The 27,892-nt window shown below is 37.4% G+C and overlaps 1 protein-coding gene across 3 annotated transcripts; it reads left to right on the top strand.

The window, feature by feature from the left end:
* Positions 1-30: 30 nt before the first annotated feature.
* On the top strand, positions 31-27,892 carry Dbr1 (debranching RNA lariats 1). 3 transcript variants are annotated; one of them, XM_087185947.1, is made up of 9 exons: positions 33-139; positions 17,250-17,726; positions 18,310-18,434; positions 20,042-20,122; positions 21,382-21,467; positions 23,162-23,386; positions 25,413-25,493; positions 25,782-25,927; positions 26,639-27,872. In XM_087185947.1, exons 2-9 carry the CDS (start codon positions 17,530-17,532, stop codon positions 27,321-27,323), a joined length of 1,626 nt encoding a protein of 541 aa, XP_087042073.1. In that variant the 5' UTR covers positions 33-139; positions 17,250-17,529; the 3' UTR covers positions 27,324-27,872. The 3 variants fall into 3 exon arrangements, with proteins under 3 accessions (XP_087042074.1, XP_087042073.1, NP_001297231.1); XM_087185948.1 differs by lacking the exon at positions 23,162-23,386 and having other exon boundaries at positions 31-139; NM_001310302.1 differs by lacking the exon at positions 33-139 and having other exon boundaries at positions 17,434-17,726; positions 26,639-27,892.

Here is a 27,892-nt window from a genome sequence, read left to right as displayed (position 1 = left end):
GCAGCGATTTCCGCATGCGCAAAGATCTGCCTGCCCCACCTGCCGCTCGTGGGGGGTGGAGCCTCGCTCTGTAGCTGTGAGCTGTCCAGACTGATAAATTGCAGTTTACGGGTTCTTGCATTCTTAGCCTCGAAAACTAGTAAGTGAAACTATCTACACAATTTGAAGTTCACTTTCACATTCATTATCTCACTCTCTTTGCACCAGACTCTCCATTTTCTAGGTGGAGAAACTGATCTTCAAGCCAGGTGTTCTGCCTGCAATGAGAGTGTTTCACAATCCAGCGCTGAAGTGTGACCTGCTTTAGCGTTGTGTACTCGGCCCTTTTATTCTGGTATAATGTTAATGATAGGCATTCTACAGGCAGAACGCCTGAGTTTGAACCTTACTGTTTCACTTATTAGCTGCATTATATTGGACAGGTTACTTGACCTTATGTTTCAGTTTCCTCGTCTGAAAAATAGGTTTTGAGAATGGGGGAGCCGATAAATCTAAAACACTTAGAACATGCCTGAAACAGAAAAAGTAACACTGTGTGTGTGTGTACACACAATACTGCTTGACTTTGTTGGGCAGGTTTTATCTTGCAATCAGCCAGGTTTTCACAGGATAGTAGCAGTGTACTGTTAAATTAACTTGTCTTTGGATTTCTTTAGCCACTCTAATTCCTTCTCCCCTGTACTAAAACAATAGCCTTCCAGTTGCTCTCCTGGCAGATAGTCTTTCCTTCACTTTGTTTCTCACTGCTTTTCCATCTTCACATTGTATTTGTCTTCTAAGTTCATTACTGTATTCATCACCCTATCTATGGGTCTATGTTGTTTTTGGAAGCCAGGAATTTTATTTTAGACAATCATTCTGCTTTAACACTATTTCCCAACACTTCAGTAATATTCGTGGTACCTACACAATCTTTGCCAGTCTGCATCCAGGTATTCATTTGATATCTTTAACCCAATTTCAAATCATTAAAAAATTTTAGCTTCATCCTACTCCATGATACACTGTAAAATCAAATTTCTTGTAGTCCTTATTTTTACTTTAGTGCACATTGACATTCATAACTACAAAAAAGTTAAATGTCCATCTATGTAATATCTAAAATCACGTCATATACTGCATACCAAACCAGATAGAGTATAGCTCCTACACATAGCATATGAGGGTATTGAGTTTTATACCGTTGAATTATATGCTACAAAGTCATTATATGATCTTTATTCTATTAATTTAAGCAATACATCCTCCAGGAAACACCTCCCCCAAGTATGAATTATATGACTCTCTCCTATGTCTTCCATACATTGCTTCCTTCTTGCCCCTAAGTTAGCAACTCTAACAATACATTGTAATTGTAGAGGAGTTTTTGGTAGTTATTTACTTGTCTTCTTGTTTTACCCTTCAGAAATGCCCTAAGGATTTTATCTTTATCTCAGTACCCAGCATAATCATTTACTAAATGTTTGTTGCATAAATTTGTGACGTAGTTTGAGCCTGGAACAAAGATGTGAGGGCAGATAGTTTATTTGATAAGTGCTTCTAGGGAACAAAATTGATAGGTCAGGGAGAGAAAGAGAAAAGAAAGAACACAAAGTCAAAATAAGTGTCCATTATTGAGGCCATGGTTTATTCCTTAAGCACCTCTGAGAAACATAAAGAATGCCATCTTGGCTTGTTCTTCTTGAGAGAGGGACATTGTCCACCATTCCCATCCTTTATTGGCTAACTCTCTGTCCTCCTCCTCCACTCTATTTGTGCACAGGATAGACAAGGCTTCCTTCAGCAGGTGTACAAAGGCAGTCTGTAGGTTGTCTCCTGTGGTGGGATACAGGTGGCGTAAATGTGAGTTCACACAGAACTGTCATTTACCTGTGACTGAACGGGGGTAGGAAAAGTGACTCAAGTCATCTAATAACTCTGCTACTCAAGCTTTCCTGTTTTATTCCACAAGGCTGACATGACCATTTTACATGAAGGAAGCACTGAATAGCAAACCTCTAAGCTTAGGGATCAGAAATCTTGCCTCTAGATCAACTTTTGCTGCTATATAACTTTAGGTACACTTTAAGTCTAACTAAGAGTAGAAATTGAGGCATAAGAAGAAGTTTTGCCTCTGTCTTTGTGTAACAACAGCGAAACAGGTAATTTTGGCCCAGAACTTAGGATAAGGAAACACCCATACTGTCTTCATTCCAAAAAGAAACTAAACTTGTTCTTGTTTTAGAGCAGAATTAATTTCTGAAAAAAAATGAGACACAATGTGAGTTTAATGAAGTAAAGGTAGAAATACAGAACAGGAAGTAGCTAGAAAGACATTTGAAAAGTATCTATATATGGGTACAAAGAATTGCTCAGAATAGATAACAAAACCTGGATTTTTAGAAGTAGAAACATATGAATGCAAAAAATGGGAAAGCTTAAAGTATAGAAAGATAGGTATAACCCCAAAACTGAGTGATTCCAGAAGGGATTTAGAAGAATCTTTTAATAGATTTAAAAACAGATGAACTTCTTTTAATAAATAAAGAGAAAATGGACTAACAGTGGCACAGAGGAGATACAGTATAGTTTAACAGAAACTGACTTCAGGTTTACTTGTGTAAACACTGAACTGGGATTTCAAAGAGGAATGAAGACATGGTTTCTGCTCTCAGACAGGAATAGAAATGAGACTGAGAGAGGTTCAAATTTTTCTTGAAGTTGGTTGAGGAGTAAGGCTGAATCATTTTGAACACAATTTCTCTGGTTCCAGAGCTTCCACAGTTTTCTCGGACCTGATAGGATCTCTAAATAGGACTGCTGAGCATTCACCTAAATAATCAAGCAAATAAGTCAAGTCTACAAGGGCTTTGCAGCAGGAAATAATCAAGAATCCATCAGATGAATAAAGAGTAATATGAATGTATATCATTGTCTTAGTTACTTCTCTCATTGTTGAGACAAAATACACAATACCCAAAGTTAAAGGAAGAAAGGTTTATTTTGGCTCACAGTTTGTAGAGGTTTTAGACCAAAGTTGGCTGGCTCCAAGGCAGGGTGGCATGGCAGAGTAGCATTGCAGAGGAGAAACAGTCCATTGCCTGGAAGGACATGAAGAAGGCAACAAAACAGTGAAGTAATGAAGCAGCAGGAGCCCCAGCAGCCTACCTTTCCCTTTTATCCCTTCCAAGCTACCTGCCCTTTGGGGGGTGCCACCCAAACCCAGGGTGACCCTTCCCATTGTTCACATCCAGAACTATGCCAAACCAATCAGTGGACTAATTTAATAAACACATACTCTTAATCCCAGGATCACACGTTTAATCCCAGAATCATATACCCTAGACCCAGCCACTTCTGAAAAAGCCCCACCTATGACTGAATGAGGCTTTGCGGGGACATCTAAACACAAGCATAACATTCTGCCCCTGCCCCCTCAAGACTCGTGTGCATCTTTTTATACAAAAGTCATTTAGTCCATCTCTAAAAGCTGCCAAAGTCCTAACAATTTTAGTATTGCTGAAAAGTCCAAGTCCAAAGTCTCTGAGATTTAAGCAAACTCATAGCTGCAAGCCCCTGTACAAACGAAAAGAAAGTTAAACAACTCTAACATATAATGGTACAAGATAAACATTAGCATTCCAAAAGGTACAAATAGGAGAATGGAAAGGAATGGTACTAAAGCAAGTTGAAAATCCCACAGGGCAAACATTAAGTCCTGTAGTTCCATGTCCATCATCTGGGGCAATCTGTGGGAAGATGTAAACTCCAAAGGGCTTGTGTGGCTTTGCCCCTACAGCACTGCTGATGATTGTAGCTCCCACAGATTTTCTCCTGGACTGGCTTTGCTCACTTTTTGCAGCTTTCCTCAGAAGATCCATGTTTCTGGCTTCTCCAACCTTCTGGGGTTTCTACTGCACTTTCAGCTTTACACTCACAGCTTCATACACTGTCCTCTCAGGGGCACACTGCCTGGGCCCCCCAAGTCTTCTTCTGAAATCTGGGTGGAAGCCTTCCTGACCCCACAACTCTTGCATTTGGCATCCATCTAAAATCAGCACCAAGTGAATGATGTCAGCTGGAACAGCAGCCAGACCCTTTCTCTCTTGGCTGTAGTAGTTGAGTGCCTGGATTGCTGAGCATTCTAAACCCTATCTAGAGGAACAAATTCTCTAGGCCACTGCCATTCTGGAACATGGTACTCTGGGGCTCAGAGCAAAGTTTTTCACTTTTGCCATTTTGGGGCTGCAAAGCCCAGAGTCCTGCTTGTTCTTGTGGTATCTTCAGGCCATCTTTTCTATTGTCCTGTTCCTTCTCAACAACTAAGTTTTCCTCTGCTCTATCATTACAGTCCACAGCTTTCCTGGAGCTTCCTTTCTGGTCAAACTCAAAATGTTTTAAATCATTCTGCTGGGCTCTTTGCTCTTGATTCTCAACATAGATCTGGCTAAAAGCCCTCAACAGTAGCCATGCCACTGACTCAACATTAAACTGCCTTGAAATTTCTTCCACAAGATTAATTAGTCCACCACCCTTAATCACAGTCTCAGGCAAAGTCTCTAGACAAGAGCAAAATTCAGGTAAATTTTCTGCCAAAGCATAGAACACATGGTCTGGGTCCAACAGCCAATCCAGTCCTTCTTCCCAGAACCTTCTGAGCCTGGTCTTTACCCACTACATTTCTATCAGAATTCTGGACTTCAGAGATCTGACAGAATCTCCCATCAAGTGTAGCCCCAGGCGTTCCAACTCTACTTTTTCAGCCAACATCTCCAAACCTTGAGTTAACCTTGCTTCTGATAATTGCACTGTTTTTATGAAAGAAAATACCCTTATTCTTCAGTAATACACAGTGAAGAATTTAAGTGTGAAAATTGAGCCTTTAATTCAGCAACTGTTTTTCCTTTACTAATGAAACAGGAACTCAGAGATTTTAGCCAAGGATCCTGGAAATGCATTCATTTGGAGATCTATATCTGTATCTATATCTTTATATCTATCTATATATATGTATGTATAATTATATATATATAATTATATAACACAGTATTTACTATGTACCAGGCACTGAGCTTAGGAGGAGAGATATAGTTATGAGTAGGATGGATATATTGCCTGTTCTCACAAAGCTTTCCAACAAGAAGTGAAAAGAGACAAGTGTAAAAGTGGTTGGAAGGTAGAGTGATAAATGAGAGGGTGGGGCCTAAGGGAGCACACAGAAGGAAAATCTCACCAGGACTGAGGTCATAGAAAGTCCTTATGGTGAAGCTGGCATCTAAGCTCTGACCTGAAATATAAACAGTGGCAAAGTCTTGTGTGTAACTCCATAATTATAAATATTTGTCTAGTTGTACAATTAAGATATCATGTCTAGAAGTGGAAACACTGGTGAATCCTCCAAAATCATTGGTAGGATAAGAGCTACAATTATTTATAGGAGAGAAGAGACACTATGTAATCAACTGGTCTTCAAATGGTTATGGGAGTTTCTGAATTGCCTTAAAGGAAGTTCTCCCATATCCTTCTAATGCAAGGGTAACCACATTAGGCAAATGTTTTAAGGTAGAAAAGCAAAGGTAACAAGCTAACAAAGTAAATCTGTTCTTTTTACCATTTACAATACAGGGATAGAATTTAGAAGTCATAAAAATTATAAGCAAGAGATAATGCTTGTTTGTGTCATTGTTGTTTTAAATTTTTTTCTAATGAAGTCAAAAAGTCTGAGAAAGTATTTGACAAGTTTAGATTCAGATTTGAGACGCCACAGAATTTTCTATCCGTCTGTGATGTTTGCTTCTCTTTACAACTTCAGGCTTACAGTTTTAGCACCAAGGATAGGATCTCTCCTTAGTTTTCCTTTAGAGTGTGCTGCCATCAGGTGGTAAAGTTCCAGAATCATTTAGTTCAACATCAAGGCAGCAGAAGGACCAATGCTTTTCCTGATGTCTCTAGCATTTACTTATAAACTAACTTGAAAAGTCATCACCCAGATATCCACATAGCTCACTTCTTTATTTGAAAATTTCTCTTTGATTTGTTGCCCTATCAGCAAGGCCCACCTGACCTAGTAGACCTACTTTACTATAATTCAATACCCTACAACATTCCTTGTCTCTTTACTATATTATAAATTATCCATCTTTTAGTTTTATTCCTTCCTGAGTCCTTTAGTTTTTATTCAACTCTTATTTGGATGAATTTTGCAGTAATTTTTTTTCAAGAAAGACTCATGGATATTGTCTCCTTGGAGATCTTTTCATGGTTGACAACATCTGCTCATTGCCTTTTACATGAATGACACCATGGCTTTACATCATACAGGAAAACAGAACTCAAATCTAAGTATTTTAAGCAAAAATATTGCAAATTATTGAAAGAACTAATGTTGAAAACAGGGAGGCGGTGTTTTACATCATTAGAAGCAGCCAGAAGTTCATTACTATTGAAGGCTTTTGGAATACTGGGCTGTCACTGTAAAGGATCAGGCTTAGCTACTGCACCACAATTGCTAGAGCCAGAAGAGAAACAAAATAGCTTTTTATCTTTCTTCTGCCTTCCAGTCTCACACAGTGTCTCTCGTTTGTAAAATATAATCCAGGCTTCAGCTGGCAAAAGAATCCAAGAAATGTAATTTCTTAGCTTCTACTCCTACAATATGGGCATATGTAGAACTAAAGATATATGCATATACAATTTGGGAGTAAGTTGCAGAAATGATATTTTTACTCCTAATTATTTTAAGGTTTCCTGAAAACAAGGAGTTCATTCATATAACTCCAGTAAAATGATAAAAATGGGATATTAATGTTGATACAATACTATCAAATTTACAGACTTATTTAGATTTCACCAGTTATATAGTACTACATTCAATTATCATGAATGTTAAGTCTTCTGAAATTTTTCACCTTTCTCAGTTTGCCCTTCTATTTCATGACTGTCACATATATTTTTAAAAGATGGGCTACTTATTTTACAAAATGTTTCTTGATTTCAATTTGCAAGCTGTTTTTTCAAGGTTATGTTCAGATGTCAAGAGACAAAATTACAACCAATTTAAAGATCTTAGTTGGCATCTACTTGTGATTCTAAAATCAGACAACACCTCATTCTATAAAGTAAAATGAGTATCCTGATGGGCTGAGAGAGGAGGTTTGCATTACAAATGGAAAAGGGCCAAGGACAGCAGAAACCAAGAATGAAAAGTAGAATGGTCATTTCAAAGACAACTTCTTGATTAAGCTTAAAACAGAACTTTCTTACTTCTTACTAAGAACTAAAACTGGTTTATTTGAGGATTTAACTGTTATGTCTCACTCTCCTGGTTTCTTGGAAGGTCAGTTAAACAATGTAGTTTTGGCTCGATGACATGAAACTCTAGCATGAAGGATTCGATTTTGGTTTGGTCTGTGAGGCCTATTGCAGGTGGTCAGTTCAAACCAATGACCTCCTATGAATTTTGTTTAGGAGAGGTTATGCATTTTTGGCAGGTATAGTACATGGGAATAACTGTGTACCATAGAAGGCACACGATATAGATTTGTCAATTTCTAATGAAGTCAACTTTGATAATTCTGTTACCATGGTGCCTGCCAGGAGACCTAAAGTACAAAGGTGATTTTATTTACTTTTATTAGTTCATGTTTTCAGTACATAATAATTACATTCATTGTGGGGAACAGTTACATGTGCATAACACATCTTTATTCTTAAGTCCCTTTCTTTTCCCCTCCCTACTCCTCCCTCCATCTCTTGGTCATCTTCTCATTTGTTAAAGATCTACCTCTCTGTTTTCTATTATCTATCTTTTATTTTGCTCTTTATATATATTTTGACTTTCTCATATAACAGTAACTATGTGACATTTAAACTTCTGTGTCGTATTTATTTCACATAACATTATGGTCTCAAGGTGCATTCATTTTCCTATGAATGACTCAAATTGATAAAGATTATTTTAATGTGGTGATTTCTTTTACAGCAGAGTAGTACTCAATTGTGCACAAATACTACATTTTCTTTATCCACTCATCTATTAATGGACCTTTAGACTGCTTCCAAGATTTAGCTATTATGATTTTAAAAATTTGATTTCTTGGTGATAACCATTCTTACTAGGGAAAGATGAAACCTCAATATTGTTTTAATTTACATCCCTATGATGGTCAGTGATGTTGAACTTTTTTCATGTATTTATTGCCCATTGTACCAGCTCTGAGAAGTATCTATTCATTTCAGTTGCTCATTCTTTTTGGGGGTCTTTTATTTTGAAGGGCCTAATCTCTTTGAGTTCTTTGTGTGTATTTTAGGTATTAGTCCTCTAGGTATCGGGTATTAGTTCTAGGTATTAGTCCTCTATCTGAGAGTAGCTGACAAAAATTTTTACCCATTCTGTAGGTTGTCTCTTCATTCTGTTGGTTGTTTCCTTTGCTGTGCAGAAACTTTTTTATTTAATATAATTCCATTTGTTGATTCTTAATGTTATTTCATGTGCAATTGGGTTTCTGTTCAGAAAGTCCTTGCCTATGCCTATGACATCAAGAGTTTTACTTATTTTATCTTTCAGCAGGTTAAGTGTTTCTGGTTTTTGGTGGGGGATTTTGGTACTGGGGATTGAACTTGGGACCTTACACTTGCGAGGCAGGCACTGGAACCACTGAGCTAAATCCCTGGCCCATGTGTTTCTGTTTTAATATTTAGATCTTTGACCCATTTTGATTTTAATTTAGCACATGGTGAGGGAAAGGAGTCCAGATTCAACCTTCTGCATGTGAATTGCCAGTTCCTCAGCACCATTTGTTCAATAAACTTTCCTCAGTATATGTTTTTGGCCCCTTTGTCAAAGATCAGATGACCAATACATCTATGGTTTTCTTTGCATTCTCTATTCTGTTACATTAATCCATGTTTGTTTTTGCACCAGTATCATGCTGTTTTAATCACTGCAGCTTTGTCATATAACTGGAAATCTGGGATTGTGATGTCTTCTGTTTTGCTCTTGTTGCCCGGAATTGCTCTTCCTATTCTGGGTCTCTGATTCCATATGAATTTTAGGATTGTTTTCTCCAGTTCTGTGAGAAATGGTGTTATTTTGATTTGGATTGAATTAATCTATGGCCATACTTTCAAAGCTGACGTATCTTTTTTCTTATGGCTCTTTGATCACCCTTTTCCAGAGTATTGTAGTTTTTATTATGTAAGTCTTTCACATCCTTGGTTAATTTCTAAATATTTAATTTTTCTTGATTCTATTGTGAATGTTATTGTTTTACTAATTTATTTCTTGATGGATTCATTATTAGTATACAGAAATTGTATTGATTTTTGTGTGTTGATTTTGTATCCTTCTACACTGATGAATTTGGTTATTAATTTTAGGAGGCTTTGGTGGCATTTTTTGAGTCTTCTATGTAAAAGATCATGTCATTTGTAAATGATGATAATTTGACTTTTGCCTTTCCTATAATCTATCCTTTTTTATTTTTTTCTCTTGTCTAAAGCTCTGGCTAAAGTTTTTGTTTTTTGTTTTTTGTTTTGGTACTGGGGAATGAACTCAGGTCCTTGCACTTGTGAGGCAGGTGGCGGAACCACTGAGCTAAATCCCCAGCCCTCTGACTAAAGTTTTTAAAACTATATTAAACAGTATTGGTAAACATCCTTGTCTTGTTCCTGATTCTAGAGGGAAAGCGTTCAGCTTTTCTGATTTAGTATGATGTTGGCAGTAGGTTTGTCATAAATGGTTTTTATCAGATTGAGATAAGCCCCCACCAAGACCTTTGGAGACAAGGTCTTGCTATGCAGTTCAGACTGGCCTTGAAGTCACTATATAGCACAAGCTGGCCTCAGACTACCAATGATCCTCTTGCCTCAGCCTCCCAAGTGCTGGAATTATAGGTGTGTACCACCATGCTCAGCCCAGGCCCTTCTATACCTTTTTTTTTTTCAGGGTGTATGTAGTTTTTTTTTTTTTAAATCATGAATAAATGTTGGATTTTGTCAAAAGCTTTTTTTGCATGTATTGAGATAATCATATGATTTTTATTCTTGCTTCTGTTTATGTGGTGCATTGCATTTTTGATTTGCATACGTTGAACCATCCTTGCATCCCTGGGATGAAGCCTCCTTGGTCATGGTATATGATCTTTTTGATGATTTGTTGCATTCTTTTTGCCATATCTTGGCAAGGATTTTTGCATCTATGTTCACTAAAGAGATTTGCCCCTAGTTTTCTTTTTTGGTTAGGCCCTTGCCTGGTTTTGGAGTCTGGGTAATGCAAGCTTCCAGAAATGAATTTGGAAGTACTCCTTCCATTTCAATTCCATTAAAGACTTTAAGGAGAATTGGCATTATATCTTCCCTGAAGGTCTTGAATTCAGCAGTGTATCTATCAGGTCCTGGACATTTCTTAGTTGGTAGTTTTTGTTTTTTACTGCCTCAATTGCATTGCCTTTTATTGCATTGTTCAACATTTTTATGTCATTTTGATTCAATTTTGGTAATTCATATGTGGTAGGAATCTGTCCATTTCTTCAAAAAATTTCAATGAGTTTCAGTACAATTTTTCACCATAGTTACTCATGATCTGGATTTCAGTGGTGTCTGTCATGATTATGTCTTTTTTATTTCTAATTGCGTATACATGGGTCTTTTTCTTTGTATGGTAAAAATGGCTAAGAGTTTGTCAATTTTGTTTTTTCTTTCAAAGAACCAGCTCTTGGATTCATTGATTCTTCTTATTTTTTTAAATTAGTTTCAATTTTGTTAATTTCTGTTCTGATCTTTATGATTTCCTTCCTTGTACTAGATTTGGGTATGGATGGTTCTTATTTTTCTAGGACCTTAAGGTGTATTATTAGTTATTTATTTGGGCTCACTCTGCTTTCCTTATGTGGAAATTCACAGTAATAAACTTCCCTTTTAGGACTGATTTCGTTGTGTTCTGTAGGTTCAGGCTGTTGTGCTGGCATTATTGTTTGATTCTAGAAATTGTTCTTTGATTTCTTCTGTGACCCATTGCATATTCAGGATGGTGTTGTTTCATTTCCTGATATTTGTAAAAGTTTGTGGTTGCTTTTGCTATTGATTTCTAGTTTCAGTGCACTGTGACCTGATAGTATACATGAGATGATTTTGATTCTCTTGTAATCATTTAAACAGGTGTTATGGGGTAGTACAGTGTCTGTTTTGGAGAAAGTTTGATGTGCTTCTTAGAAGAATGTGTATCCTGTTGTAACTGGGTAGAATGCTCTGTAGCTATTAGGTCCATTTGTTTGTAGGTGTGGTTCAGCTCTGATATGTCTTTGTTAACTTCTTTATTTAGTTGATCTCTCCTATGAGAGTGGGATATTGAGATCATCTATTATGATAGTGTTGGTGTTAATTTGTTTTATTTTGTTTGTTTTTGTAACAGGGTCTTGTTATTAAGTAGTTCAGGCTGGTTTTGAACTTACAGTGATCCTTTCTCCTGCCTCATCCTCCCAACTGGGATTACAGGTGTGTGCCACCATGCCTGGCTGTGTTGGTGTTAATTTGATCTTTCATTTTCAGTACTGTTTGTTTTATGAAGTTGGGTGCACTAACCTTTGGTGCATATATATTTATAATTGTTATCTCTTCCTGTTGAATTGTTCCCATAACTAATATGAAGTGGCATTCTTTGCCTCTTCTGGTCAGTTTTAGCTTGAACTTTACTTTGTCTGAGAGTGAAATTGCTATCCTTCCTTGCTTTTAGGGTACTGATGCATGGAATATTGTTTTCCATTCTTTGATTTTTAAGTCTGTGATTTTCTTGAATGCCAGACCATTGGGTTTGCTTTTGTGATCCAGTTTGCTAACCTGTGTCTTAACTGGGGAGTTGAGACATTTACATTGAGACTTATTACTGAAAGATATTGACTGATTTATTCCTACCATTGTGTTCTTTTTCTGTTGCTGACTTCTTTATTTTTCCCTTTTTATTTACCTATTTGTCTTGCTGGATGTATTCATTGCGTTTGACTTTTTGGCTTTGTTAGCTGTATTATCTCTTTCTAGGATATTCTTGAGTATTTTTTGGAGAGCTGGTTTGGTGTTCATGAATTTCCTAAGGTGTTTTTGTCATGAGCTGTCCTTATTTCTCCATCAGTTTTGAATGATAGTTTTCCAGGAAGTCTGAGTTGGAAGTTGTTTTCTTTTCTTTTTTTTTTCCCCGCGGTACCAGGGATCAAACTCAGGACCTTGTTCTTGTGAGGCAGGTGAGGTGCCACTGAGCTAAATCCCAGCCCCAGGAAGTTGTTTTCTTTTAGGGCTTGAAACAACTAAGTATAAGCTCTGCTGGCCTTTACATTTTGTGTTGAAAAGTCTGCTGTACTCCTAATGGGTTTACCTCTGTAAGTGAATTTTTGCTTTTCTGACAGTTTTTTTTTGGCATCGGGGATTGAATTCAGGACCTTTTCTCTGACAGTTTTTAAGATTCTGTCTTTGCGTTGGACTTCTAGGATTTTGACTATGATGTGTCACAAGAGCTTTAACTGTAGTTATTTGGTAGTCTGTAAGCCTTTACCTGTATGTTGAGTTCTTTCCCCATGCTCAGAAAGTTTTCAACTATGATTTTGGTAAACAGATTTTTTAAAATTATGTGTTTTTAAAAAAATTCCTCTACTCTCTATCACCAAGTACATTAAGTTAGTTTTCTTAGTGTCATCTAGTAGCTGTTGGATGAATTTTTCTTGCTCTATCCTCATTTTTAACATGTTCTTTCCAGGTTAAACCAATAGTTGTACATGCATGACTATCCCATTGGGTGCCTTGATCCACTGTTGGTTAGCTATTTAACATCAGATGATGGAATTAAAATCAGTCACCTGGCAGTGAGACATACATATTAAAGCCCCATAATGAATGCGTTAAGGTTTCCCTGAGTATATCATCATGTGGTTCCATTTTGTCTTTGATTTGTGAGACGCTAGTCTCACATTGGTTATTTCTACTATTTATGTATTCAATAGAATTCTGTGTCTCCAAGGTTTCTGTTTGGCACCTTTTCATGGAGTCTGTTTCTTTGGTAAATTTGTCATTCATGTTTTGAACAGTTTTTAATTCTAATTTTTGTTTCTTCTATAACTTAGTTATAGAACTTTGATTACTTTGTTAGTTCCACTATCTTCTGCGTTGTGTCATCTTTGAGCTTGTTAAGTTTCTTTGCTTCCTCATTAATCATTTTATGCAGCTTAGCTATCTGTTTTTGAATTTTTTCCCTTTGGATCTCCTTTTGGAGAGTTTGGAGTCCTTGGAGGCATTGTGTTTGTGTGTGTGTGTTTTGAAGTTTGAGGTCAAATAGTGTGAAGAGAATGTGTTGGCATGAAGATCTCTTTAGTTAGGTTCTGTTGTCCAGTGATGTGTTCTTGGCTTTATTTGTCAAGAGATATTATTTACCACTTCAACCTATTCAATTTACTTGGATTGTATCAATTTACTTGGATTGGACCACTGTATTGTAAGGAGAGAATTTCTGCTGGTTGTAACAGCATCAACACAACTGACCATACATTAATCATGAGTTTTAAAACTTGTTTTTATAATTTTGCCTTTTTACCAGTGGCCCTTTATAGTCTGTACCAGTGGTAGCAAAACTGTGGCACATGTGCTGCATCCAGCTGTTTGTTATCATTGAAAGCTCTAAAAGCTTCACCATCACTGGTCTATACTATACTGTTTTCATCAGTCTGTGATATAGGGGGAGAAGGGAAGGGAGATGAAAAGGGAAGAGGTGGAGGGTAAGTTAATAGGCTAAGGAGATAAGAGAAATATTAATAAATAGAAAAATAGATGGGAAGTCAGACACTGTTGGAGATTTTTTTTTAATAGTTAATAGAATAAGGGGTTAGTGTTGAGAGGGTTTAAGAGAATATTTGTGGGAGTGGAAGGAGAGATGCACGTGGAGGGAGATTGAAAGAAACTATGAGGTTGTCAGAACCTGTTAATATATTTGGGGTTAGTTTTGTTTAAAGCCCCTAAGCATAGTTCTATTAAGGGTTATCCTGAAATGACCATGCATGGTACCATTCAAGTTAAAGCACTGGTCTGTTCTATTCTTTTTGTATTTGCAATATATATATATATATGTATATATATATATAGAGAGAGAGAGAGAGAGAGAGAGAGACACACACACATATTGATGAAAGGTGGCAAAGAAGCAAGGGAAGGCTGGGTGGTAGGTAAAATAAACAGGAATGAAGAGAATAGAATAGGGAGGAAAGTTAAAAAGAGAAAAGAGAAGAAAAGCCAAGAGAGAGCACAGAATAAAGGGAAAAATTTTAAAATTAAGAAAAACATAAAAAATGATATAGAAGAATTGAAGAAAAAGGAAAAGACCCAGAGAATCCAGAACAGATTCAGAAACAAGACTCCCATCCAACATGGCTGCTATATCATATAGTCAGTGTCCACAGAATTCCTTTCCTGAGGTAGTCATAGTCAGCTTGCAGATAGCCAGGCCCATTTCCCTGCTTGCAAACTGCTCAACTGCCTGCCATGGAGCAGTGAAGGCTATCAGTCTCTCTGCATCTACCTCCTGGCTGTGATCTGTGCCTTGGGTGTGGTTAACTGCAGCCCTCTTTCTCTGTCCCAAGATTTAATCACCTCAATTAACGTGGGAAGGGAAAGATGTGAAATAGTTTGCCTGACACCAGGCTCTTCATCGACTTCTGCTAAAAACCTATCACTCCCACTTCTCCTGCAAATCCTGTGCTCTTCTCCATTCTCTCCCTCCAGTGGCTTTCCACCCAGTATATCACCAGATCTCTGCCCCAGCCGATAGCCTCTGTTCCTTTGTGCTCAGATCCCAAACCATCCCTGACTCAAGAGCTCTGCTTTCCAACCTACTGGACCTGGAACAGAGCCTGAGCTCAGCAGAGGGTCTTTATTCCTAGCATGAGATGAGGGTAGTGGTTAGGATTTCCTGCTGACTCAAATATTTTGTCTTTGGGGAAAGTGCCCACTCTGGACCTGCTGTGTTCAATCTCTCTCCCATCCCAGTGTCTCCAAGGATGTGATCTATGGGTCCATCAGCAGGTGTGGTGCCACCCCAGTGTGCGGTGTTCAGCTTCTCTGCCTAGGGTGGGTATTTCTCTTCCCAATGCTGGTCAGTGAGCAAGGGGTAAGATGCCACCAAGATGCAGTGTTACCAGGTATTTGGGAGTATGTTGGGGGGGGTGCTGTTTCTGTGTTGCTATCTCTCCTTTTCCTCTGTTCCCTAGGACCCCTCCCACTGTTTAATTGCGTGATGGTTTCCTTTCAGATGAGACCTTTCAGATGGGACTTGGGGCCTTGCCCACACTAAGCACGCATTCCATTACTGAGCCACAGTCCTCAAGGAAACTTTAAATGACACTTCTGCTTGGTCTCAAATTCGATAATGTCCTTTATAGCATGTTTCCATAGTTTCTTTTTTTCATCTTGCTCTTTGATGGGTGTCTCTCTCTAGACACTGTCTTTGTTCTGATAGGATCAAAGAACTTCTTTCCCACTGTTTGCCTTCCCTGTGGGCCCATACATAGGTTGAGAGCACCTGTCTATCCAGTGAACAACCCTTAACATTTGTAGTTATCTGTATCATTTACATCCTTTTGTTTCTTTTCATTCAGAATTGGAAGGGGTAAAGTTATTTAATTTGATTCCTTCTGGATTTGAGAAAATCAGTTTAGGAATTCTCACGTTGGTTGACTGACCAGTATAACTTTTGGAATTGGGACTTAGGTTGGGAATGGAACTAGGAGCAAAGCCATGACACAATTTTTCCATCTCTATTTATGATCTTCTATTTTTTCTTTAAATATTCATTTTTGAATGTTATAAAATTAAATTATTGTTTCCTATTGGTTGTAAAACATTTGAATTTCCAGCCATGGTGGCACATGCCTATAATTCCAGCACTCTGGCAGGCTGAGAGAGGATGGCAAGTTTGAGCCCAACCTGAAGAATTTAGCGACTTAGCAAGACTCTGTTTAAAAAAAAAAAAAAAAGGTGTGTGGATGTGTTTGGGGGGCGGGTAACTCAGTGTGAAGGCCTTGAGTTCAATCTCTAGTACTGAAAAAAAAATCAAATTGACTATTGATATTTTGTTATAAGATTGACAGGAAAATCACAAGCTACTCAACAAAATTACTAAAATACAATGGACAATACCAAGTACTGCTGAGCATATGGAATCAGAACTCTTCTTGTAATAAGAAATGGGTACAATAATCACTTTGGAAATGGACACTATCTACTAAAGCTAAACATATACCTACTCTCTCAGATAAAAAAAAATCTAATATAGAAATAAAATACTGAAAACTAACTAGAACTAGATTTTTCAACCCTTTTGATCAAATTAAATGTCATGAAAATTGTATCTTCTTTGTAAATTTGAAATTGGCCCCAAGGCACTCTGGAAACAATGCCTTTATATTTAATCTTTGACAACTGTTCAAGTGTCTCCTGTTGTCATTGTTTTGTTTACATGTCCTGTTGCATTTTGAATCAGTTTTGGTGCCTCTGTTCCTTGACTATTTTAAATCTAGGTTTTAAAAATGAGCAGAGATGGAGGTGTCCTCTGTGTTACCTTGATTAGATCTTTTTTGATGTTTTGAGACAGGGTCTCACTATGTAGTCCAGGTTGGCCTCAAACTCTTGCCTCAGCTTCCTGAGTGCTAGGATTATAGGCAGATGCCACCATAGCCGGCAGAATCTATTCTTTTTTTTGGTACCGGGGATCGAACTCAGGACCTTGTCCTTGCAAGACAGGCGCAGTGCCACAGAGCTAAATCCCCCGCCCCTAGATTATCCATTCTTAACTAAAGTTTCCAAAGGTGTTTATTTTTCTTATTTCTATCTTAGCCACCCACTCCTTTAGTGATCAGATTGGTCCTTTTCTGCTCTGAAATTTTCGAGATACTCACCATTTTTCATTGAACCCGCATTCTAGTTAGACAAACTTTTTTTTAGTCCTTTATTAAAAAAAAAAGTAAAAGGGCCGGGGATTTAGCTCAGCGGTTCTGCTGCCTGCCTCACAAGCGCAAGGTTCCGAGTTCGATCCCCGGTAATAAAACAAACAAAAACATCTAGAAACCCTCAGGGGAGATAGTTTTTACATCTCCAGTAAATTTTAAATTCAATTAAAAAAAATTTAGTTCACTTTCAGTCAACTGTCTGCTGGGAGAGGCTCCCCCTAGGGAATAAGCCAATCGTTCTTGCTCACTTGTTTATCTTGGTTTAATTTTATCAATCTGAACTCCCATTTGTAGGGATTTTAGTCTGTTCTGGTTCTGAACTGCATCACCCCACAGTCATTTGGCCTGACAAAGCCCAAGCCAAACTGAAGGTTTCCCGCAGTCCCGGCCGCAGCGGCGGCCTCGCCCTTCCTTCCGCTCTCTGTCGCGCGAGATTTGAAACCGGAAGTTGTTTGCGGCGCCAGCCTCTCGGCGCAGCGGCGGCTCTGTTGATGTTGGCGGGAGCGGATCGCGGAGTCCGGAGTTTCTTTCAGTTGGTCTTGGGCTGCACAGAGTCTCGGGCGGGGGCAGCAGAATGCGTGTGGCAGTGGCCGGCTGTTGCCACGGAGAGCTGGACAAGATCTACGAGACGCTGGCGCTGGCGGAGCGGCGTGGGGCAGGCCCGGTGGACCTTCTTCTGTGCTGCGGCGACTTCCAGGCTGTGCGCAATGAGGCCGACCTGCGTTGCATGGCTGTGCCGCCCAAGTACCGCCACATGCAGACTTTCTACAGGTGAGCGGCTCCGCTTGGCTTCGGACCCGGCCGTACGAGGTGTGACCAGCCAGGCTTGGGCAGAGACGTTGTCCTGGGTTCGAATCCCATGCTGCCACTGTCTCCCTTAGTTCCCTACTTTGTTCACTCTGTTTCTAGGACCTGGCCCTGAGGAAATGTCACTTTCGTTCTTCCTATACTTGTTTGTTGCATTTCGCAGGGATCGCAGCCAGGGCCGATAACGTCGGGGAAGAAGCTGACAGGTTTAGATAATCTACCTTGTACTTGATAGGACTCGAAAATTGGTTCGTTTTAATAATCCAGGAATTTTTTTCTGGGCTCTAGTTGTGTACTACTTCCTGTTCTAGAGGCTGAGGTTATAGCCACGAAGTCGACAAAGTTCTTGACCTCATTGAACGAACACTGACTTGAAACCCAAGGTTTAATTGTTATTCTTAAGGACAAGGATGGATAATGGGGTCCCTTAGAAAGAGCTTTTTCTAAAGTTCATACACTTTTTATGATCAGCTCAGCTTTTTTCCTTTTATTTTGCTTTTCTACCATTCCTAATTTGGTAACCAACAACTTTACTCTGATGTTCTAGGTATTACTCTGGAGAGAAAAAGGCCCCTGTTCTCACAGTTTTCATCGGGGGAAACCATGAGGCCTCAAATCATTTGCAAGAGTTACCTTATGGTGGCTGGGTAGCACCAAACATTTACTATTTAGGTACGTATTGGTGTATGATTTTGGGGTTTGATGGGAGAGAAGAGGATTTGTATTAGGTCAGCAGCGTCTTGAGATTTATAGTGTTTGGAGGTTGTCATTAATTTTAATAACCATGGAATTTAATTAAAATAGTTAATTATTAAACAGTTAATCATGAAGATCTGTCCTTGCTTCACCTAATGTTTTAAGCAATGCTTAGTATGATTACAAAGGCCTTACACACTATTTGTAGTCCTTTTATTTTTTCATACTCTTCTTGTAGAATTAAAATCCCAAATTTTTTATTACGGAAATTGTTAACTATACCCCCAAATGGAGACTAGTATAATGAATCTCTGTACTTGTTAAATCAGCTTCAGGGACTGTTATCCTCCTGCCATCCTTGTTTTCAGGCTACATCCCTCTAAACTTTTTTGTGGGAGATGACTGGAGTATTATAGCAAATCCCAGCCATTAGATTATTTCATCTGTAAATATTAAGAACATATTTTGAAGTGATAAGAATTTTTAAAATACCATAATGTACCATTATACCTAACTGAAGTAACAATATAGTAGTAATTCCTTGTTACCTGTTGCCTCATTCATGCTCAGATTTCTATGCTTATCCAAAGATATGTGTCTACAATTGGTTTTTTCAAATAGGATCCAAACAAGAGCCACACATTTCATTTGGTTTTCATGACTTTGAAATCTTAGACTATGATAGCCTGCCTCTCCCTCTCGGTATCTCTCTGTCTCTGTCTCTCTCCCATTCCCCTCTCTCCACCCCCCCCCCCCCCGGTTTTTTTTTTACCATATTTATTGAAAAAAATGGGAAATTTATTCTGTAGCATTTCCTGCATTCTTGATTTAGCTGATTTGAGTGCTTTGCTGTCATTTAAAATGTTGCTTTACTCTCTTCATTTCCTACAATCTGTATTTAGATTTACAGAAATGATTAGTTTCAGTTTCATTTTAGTCCCTTATTTTCTAGATCATTTTCTGAATTATCACTTTTCCAATGATGAAATTATAACTTCAGTAATGTAGCATCTTCATTATTGATTGCTATGTTTTGACAACTACAATGTTGTGAAAAGATGAAATTGTTAGGTGATCAATCAGAAATGAAAGGTAGGCTTCTTATACCTTATACCTGTTGATTTATAGTTTATAATGTGTAAATCCATCATAGGACAGTCCCCTGTCCCTCACCCCCATGTTCATTTAGGTATTACATTATATCTGTTCCCTTTTTAGCACCCTACCTCATATATCCCTTCCAGAATTGACTTATTTTCTTGGCTGATCTGCTTCCAGACCTTTTCTCCCTAGTCTTGTGTATTACCTTGTACTCTCTTGACCTTTTTTTTTTTTTGTGGTACTGGGGATTGAACTCAGGACCTTGTGGTTGCAAGGCAGGCACAGTGCCGCTGAGCTAAATCCCTGGTCTGTGTATTACCTTTATATTTCTGACATTAACTACTTGGAAAGAGTAACCTCATCATGATACTTATTGTCAAATAATTTTAGGACTACATGGAATTCCAGGCCTCTAAATGGTTTATTCTATACTAAGATTGCTTTTATCTATAGTAATTTTATTCAATTATATACTTTTTCAGGTTTGGCTGGTGTAGTAAAATACCGCGGTGTAAGGATTGGTGGAATTTCTGGTATCTTTAAATCTCATGACTATCGAAAAGGTATTTTTGCTTTTTGGAATTATTTTGTTTGTTTGTTTGGTTGGTTGGTTTTTTGGTACCAGGGATCGAACTTGGGTCCTTGTGCTTGCACAGCAGGCAGCGAAACCACTGAGCTAAATCCCCGGCCCCTGGAATTATTTTTAAATCTTAGAAATTGCACAACTTCTAAAAATAACATAAACATGATATTTAACTTGACATATTCATTGGACTTCTGTGCATAATTTTATTCTTTTCATTATAAAATATTTTGTATGTATGAAAATATAGGCAGTGCTATATGACGTGTCTGTTTATCCATCATCTAGTTTTACCAAGTCTGGGGTTTACCATTTTTAATTTTTTTTTTTTCAGTACTGGAAATTAACTCAGGACCTTGTGCTTGCAAGGCAGACGCAGTGCCACTGAGCTAAATCCCAGCCTCTTTAATTTTAATTTTTAAGAAATAAAACCGTACAGATAGAATTCATGTTCATTGTTACCTGTCCTTGCTCTCTTTTCTCCCTTCCCTCTCCTTGCCAGTGAGTTGCTGGTTTCAATTTGATGTTTATCATTCATTTGATTAGTTTGTATCATTACCATACTTGTGAGAGCTTTAAGCAATGCATTATATAGCTGATTTTAAACTTTGTATAAATGTATCTTGTATCTTCAACAACTTTTTTGTTGAACATGTTTTTGAAATCCATATTGATACATGTAATTCTTTTTTTTTTTTCCTCCATACCGGGATGGAACTCAGGACCTTGCACTTGTGAGGCAGGCGGCAACGCCACTGAGCTAAATCCCCAGCCCAATACATGTAATTCTAATCTGTTCTCTTTCGACTAACACATCATTGTGTAAGTGTAGCACAATGTGCTTCTGCATTTCACTATATCTGAATGAATTATTCCTTGATTTTTATTGTTTTGGTTTTTTGAGACAGGGTCTTGCTATGTAGTTCAGTCTGCCTTGAACTCACTTATATAGCTCAAACTGGCCTTAAACCTGTGGCAATCCTCCTGCCTCAACCTCCCAAGTGCTGGGATTACAGGTGTGTGCCATCATGCTCTGGTGTTCCTTGGTTTTTTTTTTTAAAGGTAGAGGAAAAGCTTAGAGTTGTATTGATTTCACAAATTAACAGCTAAAACTTGTATCTTTAATGTAACTGACAAAAGGCCTATCTCCTTTCTGTCTGTGATTCTGAACTGTTCACATGGATGAATTGAAATCACTCTTGGGAAGATAGTAGGTAATACAGCTTGTTTCTCTTTAAGGTCATTTTGAGTGTCCTCCTTATAATTCATCTACAATAAGGAGTATATATCATGTGAGAAATATTGAAGTCTATAAATTAAAACAGGTATGTAAAAAGTACATTACTGCCAACTGCAAAAATATTTAGAAGTAATCCTGTACTAAAATATGTTTTGATCATGGTGGTTTACTACTTCCAAGAACAACATTTAATATTTCTAAAATTTGAAGTTTGAATTGCTCTCAGGAGGCTCACAGATGAAGTTTTTTATTTTTTAATGGTTAAGAGATTATTTTTAATGGTTAAGAATTAAATTGTGAAACATTTAATTCATGATTTCAAATATTGAGGAAAATACTAAAGTAATAAATATTTTATATGATGGTAAATAAATAATATTTAATGATATATTAAATTGTGAAAGTAAATAATGAGAAAGATGATAGAGGATATGGGAAAATTGTGAAGATGGTGTTTAAACACTGGTCTAATTGGAGAGTAGGTAAAACAGGTTTTTTTGTTGTTTGTTTTGAGGACCTACTACATGGCTGATAATTGTAATTTTCACACACTATTTTGTGTAATCTTTTTTTTTTTGGTACCGGGGATCGAATTCAGGACCTTGTGCTTATGAGGCAGGCGGCAGAACCACTGAACTAAATCCCCAGCCCCTATTCTGTGTAATCTTTAGTTAAATCCTATGAGGTATGTCTTACTCTAACTTCCTTACTTAAGGATAAGAAACCAAGGCTCAGGCAAGTAAGTAACCTGCCCAAGGCCTCCCCATATGGTTTAGGGCTAGTTCCTGTCCGACTGTGTGTGGTGTTTGCACCATCCCTACAGCCTCTGTAGGGCCGTAAGGATGCTTACAGGCCTTTCTTTTATGTGCTATCCATATGGTTCTCTTGGATGGTTTTCCCTTTTACCTGTCTAAATCTTACCAGTCCCTTAAGAGCCAATTTAGATAACACTTTCCAACCACAGCTTTTCTAGTTTAGAGTTATCACCTGTCTCTGAATTTTTATTGTACCTCTTGTCCAGTAGGTTATTTAGTGGTTAGTCATATCTGTCTTATATTTTGTATTGTCTTGAATGGTTATTTAAGTTTTAGTTTTCCAAGTATTTGCTTCAGATTACTTGAAAGTGCTGTGGATAAGTATGGCATATATTTTGTGACCTCTCCATGAAGACACCAGCCACAAGTATTTATGTATTAAACAGTTTTTAATATGTACTGTGTGTACTATGTGAATCCATTAGATTTTTTTTTTTTTTTTGTAGTTCTGATTGAATTCTGGGTCTTGCACATGGTAGGCAAGCACTCTTACCATTGAGCTACATCCCTATTTTAATTTTTTTTCTGTTAAATCTTTGGATTTAGTGTATTATTTGCATTAGAGGCCTCATGAAATCTGATGTCTCTGAATCTTCAAAATATTAATTTCTTTACTAAGGGGAAAAGACTCATGGTGATTCTATAGTTTAAAAATCTAGTGCTATAGATCTGCTAATTGGCAGTCTAATCAAAGTATGTCTTTGGTGCTCTACCTGGCCACAGAAAATAGAATAATTTCTGAGGCAGAGAAAAAGATGCTTCTCTTTGCCTAAGTGAATGAGTAGCCCAATTTTTTTTTAATGACTTCCTTAAATAAAGTGTCATTAGAATGAGTTACACAGAAATCTAGTTATCTAAGTACATGCATAGTTGGTTGGTGGTAGAGAGAGGGAGGGTATTATTTTTTAAGAGTTTTTAGTATGTTTTTAGGAGTTTTCTTTCTGTTCTTTTTCTGTTTTTAAAGCTGAAGCAACCTATAGATATATTTTTATCTCATGATTGGCCAAGAAGTATATATCATTATGGAAATAAGAAACAGCTTCTTAAGACCAAATCTTTTTTCCGACATGAAGTGGAAAATAACACGTTGGGAAGTCCTGCAGCCTCAGAACTTTTAGAGCACCTAAAACCTACTTACTGGTTTTCTGCACACCTTCATGTGAAATTTGCAGCCTTGATGCAACACCAGGTAGAAATTTTTTTTTTCCTTTGACAAACACTGAACAGGTATGAACTAGGCATGGTTGGTACCGTTGTAAAATTAGCGAAAGAAAAAAAGTATCTCTTGGGGTTAACTTAGTACCCAATCTGGGGAAGAGACAAGCAATTATAAAACAGTGTAAATTTGGTAACAAAGTGCTGAGATGTGTGAGAGCAACTAAGCTTCATTGTGGTAGAATGGGGAGAGGTTAGAGATGAGATTAGAGAGTTTCCAAAGGAATTGATGGCTGAGCTGAGTCTTGAAGTGCCAAGAAGAAATCGATTCTAAGGGTATTTTAATAAGAGGGACCAACTTGTAGAAAGGCTGAGAGTGTAGTGTACTTGGGAAAGTATAGCGAGTTTTTGTGGCTGGGAATGTAGCTCAATGCAAAGGCATTGGGTTCAATATTCAGTACTGCAAAAGAAAAGAAAATGCTGAGTTAATAGTTAAGAGTTTTTTTTTTTTTTCTGAGGTTTTTTTATTTTTTTGTTTTGTTTTTTGTTCCTAGTACTGAAGATTGAACCCGGGACCTTCCAGCTGTCTGTGTCTGTCTATCTATTTATCTATCTATCCAAATTTTGAGAAAGGATCGCACTAGGTTGTACAGGCTGGTCTCAAAATTTTTATCCTCTTACCTCAGCTTCCCCGAGTGCTGGAATTACAGGCATGTACCACCAGGTCCAGCTTTCTGAGTCTTTAATGCCCTAATGGGCACTGCCTTTTTCAAGAGTGTAGTGGTTGCTTCTCAAAGTTACTTGATCACATACTTTTCCACATTAGAGGTATATTTCAACAATTTTTCTCATAATTTTGTCTGAAAATATTCCTAATGCTCTTGTCGTAGGCTTATTCTTTTCACTCCCTAGTTTTACAGGGAGAAGGGCAGAGGTTACTGCTTTCTTTTGGGCCTCTGCCACTCGGTGATCAACTCATTTTAAGTCCAAGTCTCTTTTATGTATCAGTCACCTTTTCCACATAGTGCTACTCTTGTCTACCTCTTAGGGCTCGTGGCGTGCTTAGATTTTTATTGAAACATCTGATTTACTACTTTTTCCCCTACTCCATCTTCTGGTGTCAATCTCAGGATATGCATCTCTGCATTAATGATGTGTCTGGTCCTTTTTATTGGTTCCTCAACCTCTTCTGTCTTTGCCAGTATTCTCTTTCAGCCACTTCACCAATGTCTGTGCCTTCTACCTTCCTCAGCACCTCACCAGAACAGCAGTGTTACTTGGCCCTCAGTAGGATGTACCGCAGCTTGTTTGCTTAACTTTTTTCCTCCTGCTGTTTTCAGCGAGTCACTTTTTTTCCTTTGGCAGTGCTAAGAATTGAACCTAGGGCCTCATGCATGTTAGGAAGAGGTCTGTGCGCAGCCCCAGTGAGTTTCTTTTGTGTTGCTTTTAGCATGACCTTCATGTTTGTGATTTCTCCTCTATACTTCTTTCTGTTGACTCACTTTTGAAAAAATAGCTTTATTGGAGTATAATATATACACCATCAGATGAACATGTTTTATGTGTATAATTCAGTGATTTTTTAGTAAATTTTTAAAGCTGTGCATATTAGAACACATCCATTATCCCAAAAGAGCCTTTGTACCTGTTTGTAGTCAATCCTTTTTCCCACCCTTAGCCCTAGACAACCGCTGATTTTCATCTCTAGATTTTTCTGTTTAGACTAGTTCATATAAATGGAATTATATATAGTGTTTTGCATCTAGTTTCTTTCATTTCCTAATTTTATTTTTTTTAATTTTTTTTATTCTATTTTATTTTATTTTTTGGTACCGGGGATGGAACTCGGGTCCTTGTGCTTGTCATTTCCTAATTTTAAACAGTCATTCATATTGTAGCATAATCTGTATTTCATTCCTTTTTAATGCCCAATAATAACAATCATTCCTTTGACATACAACTTAGGGGATGTATAATAAAGATGATTTCTTTCCTATCCTATGTATGAATTACCTATGATATTTTAACATTTTTCTTAAGTTATGATTTGTATTGTCTAGGCCATGGATAAAGGGCAGACAGCCAAAGCAACTAAATTTTTAGCCTTGGACAAATGTTTACCACATAGAGACTTTCTTCAGGTAAAAAGAAAATGAAGTAATTTTACAATATAGTTTTATTTTTCCAGTGATTTAAAAAAGTATTTTTAATTTTCCTTTGAGAGTTCATTTATGCTTTTTATGATTTATGGATTCTGTGAATTCTTTGGAATATTTAAGTTACATTAATGTATTTAAAATTAAATTCCTTGACTTTAAATTATTTAAATTAAGTTTAAGTTCTTTTTAAATTTTACTAAGTTACCTTAAAATTCTTAGACTCTTAAAAATGTATATGTGTTACCTGAAATTATTGATTTCTTCATATAGGTTTTAGAAATAGAGCATGACCCCAGTGCTCCTGATTACTTGGAGTATGATATTGAGTGGCTCACTATTCTCAGGGATACTAATGATCTCATTAATGTGACTGGGAACCTTTGGAATATGCCTGAAAATAATGGCCTGCATACAAGGTAAGTGCCTTTAGATCTCTTTAGAATGTGCCTTCTCTGATGCATGTACAATTTTGTCTCTTCTATCTTTGGTGTTCTGTTTTGGTGTTCCTAAGAACTTTGGTCTGCAGAAGGGAGGAGGGGCTCGAGTGACCATGTTTCCTGGGATCTTGGTACTGGGAAAACCACTTATCAAGTGCCTGCCCAATGAGCTGATACATCCAGTCAGGCAAAGCAGTTGCCTAGGGTTTACAGCCTGGGGATACCAGGAGACTTGCTGGCTGCAGCCTTTGGCCCTAGCAGACACTGGCTGTGAAGCCTCAACTTTGTTTTTATTCAAGGAGTTATTGTTGAGTAAGTGTCAGCACAATTCAAGGTTGACTGAGTATTACAATAAAAAAACTATAAGTTTTCCATCCAAAGGAGAGAGAAATGGACTGTTGAGCATCAACTCAAATAAGTTTTTAAGTGATTAAATGTCAAAAAAAACTATAATATGTTGAAGATTTGGTTCATATTAAAATCATGATACATGTTTTGAGGTTAGAGTTAAAGATTTTTTTCCTAAGAGTTGTTATTTCTAAGTGGTCCTTTGCCAAATTAATCAATTTTACTGTATGGCATTTTGATACATGATTTCTTTTTATCCTTGCACCTGGAGTATGTAATTGGTTTCATCATTTATTTTTGAGGCTGATAAAATGTAAAAATCAATTGTTTTGACTTTTATAGGTGGGATTATAGTGCAACAGAAGAAGCTATGAAGGAAGTATTGGAAAAATTGAATAATGACCTCAGAGTTCCATGTAACTTTAGTGTAACCGCTGCTTGTTATGACCCTGGCAAGCCTCAGGCACAGGTACAACTGGTTCATAGGATCAATCCTCAGACTACTGAATTTTGTGCTCAACTTGGCATCACAGACATTAATGTCAGGCTTCAGACAGCCAAGCAAGAACATCATTTGTGCGGTGAATATGAAGAGCAGGATAATGTGGAGAGTAATGACTCTGGAGAAGAGCAAAGTGAATATAACACAGACACGTCTGCCTTGTCCTCTATTAATCCAGATGAAATAATGTTAGATGAAGAGGAAGCTGAAGATGACATTTCATACAGTGATGTGAATACACCATCTGTAGAACCTTCTTCCCATCAAGCTTCTGACTTTTCTGCAAGTTTCTCTGATGTCAGGATCTTGCCAGGTTCCATGATTGTATCTTCTGATGATACATCAGGTTCCTCAGCTGGTAGAGAGGGGAAAGCTGATGAGGCTGTGGAGTTGGGGGATGGAAAGGGCTTAACTGAAGTTCCATCCAAGAGGCTGAGCGAGGAGCATGAACCTGAACAAAGAAAGATTAAGAGGAGGAATCACGCCATCTATGCTGCAGTAGATGATGATAATGATGCAGCATAGGAGAGTTTACTTGTTGTGGTATTATATATAGATACATGATTTTCAAGACCTTATTTTTAGAATTAGATTTTTGATTCAAGATTTAACTTTAATAATGAAGTGGCAGGAGCATTTTAGTTATTGACTTTGTCTTAGGGCTTTTGTATGTTTCAGGTATGAACATTAAAATTTTATATATTCATTGACTACCTTTTTTCGGAGACATTCACTTCCAGTTTTTCAGCACTCATTGCACATGCACTTTGAGATGGGACTATACAGATGAATAAGACAGGGATTTTTGTCTTCAAGGAGTTGCTGTAAATGTTTTGATGTATAAAATATGGCATATTTATATTTTGCTTTACAAGGTTGCATTTCTATTGTATATACACCTATATATGCTCTCTTTTCATTTATTATAATTTTTCCCCCGGTCAGCTTTTAATGTCTGTCAAATATAAATTGAAATTAAAGATGGTAGACAAGATTTCAAGATTTCAGGAAATAAATTATTGTAAGTACTAAACAGTGGTACACATAAAATCTTACACGTAATAGCTGAAAATATGTCCATTGACTCTTGTATA

This window comes from Heterocephalus glaber, unplaced genomic scaffold, assembly GCF_053883595.1.
Source record: "Heterocephalus glaber isolate CG9 unplaced genomic scaffold, H.glaber_assembly_v1.0 deba00001504, whole genome shotgun sequence".
In the NCBI taxonomy this organism is placed as follows: Eukaryota; Metazoa; Chordata; class Mammalia; order Rodentia; family Bathyergidae; genus Heterocephalus; species Heterocephalus glaber.
This window is presented reverse-complemented; position numbering and strand designations above follow the sequence as displayed.

Bases quoted from the DNA above. Each gene is read 5' to 3' on its own strand.
- Dbr1 (NM_001310302.1), top strand. From the start codon at position 17,530: ATGCGTGTGGCAGTGGCCGGCTGTTGCCACGGAGAGCTGGACAAGATC. The intron at 25,494-25,781 runs GTAAAAAGAAAA...TTCTTCATATAG, and splicing joins CACATAGAGACTTTCTTCAG to GTTTTAGAAATAGAGCATGA. The intron at 25,928-26,638 runs GTAAGTGCCTTT...TGACTTTTATAG, and splicing joins AATAATGGCCTGCATACAAG to GTGGGATTATAGTGCAACAG.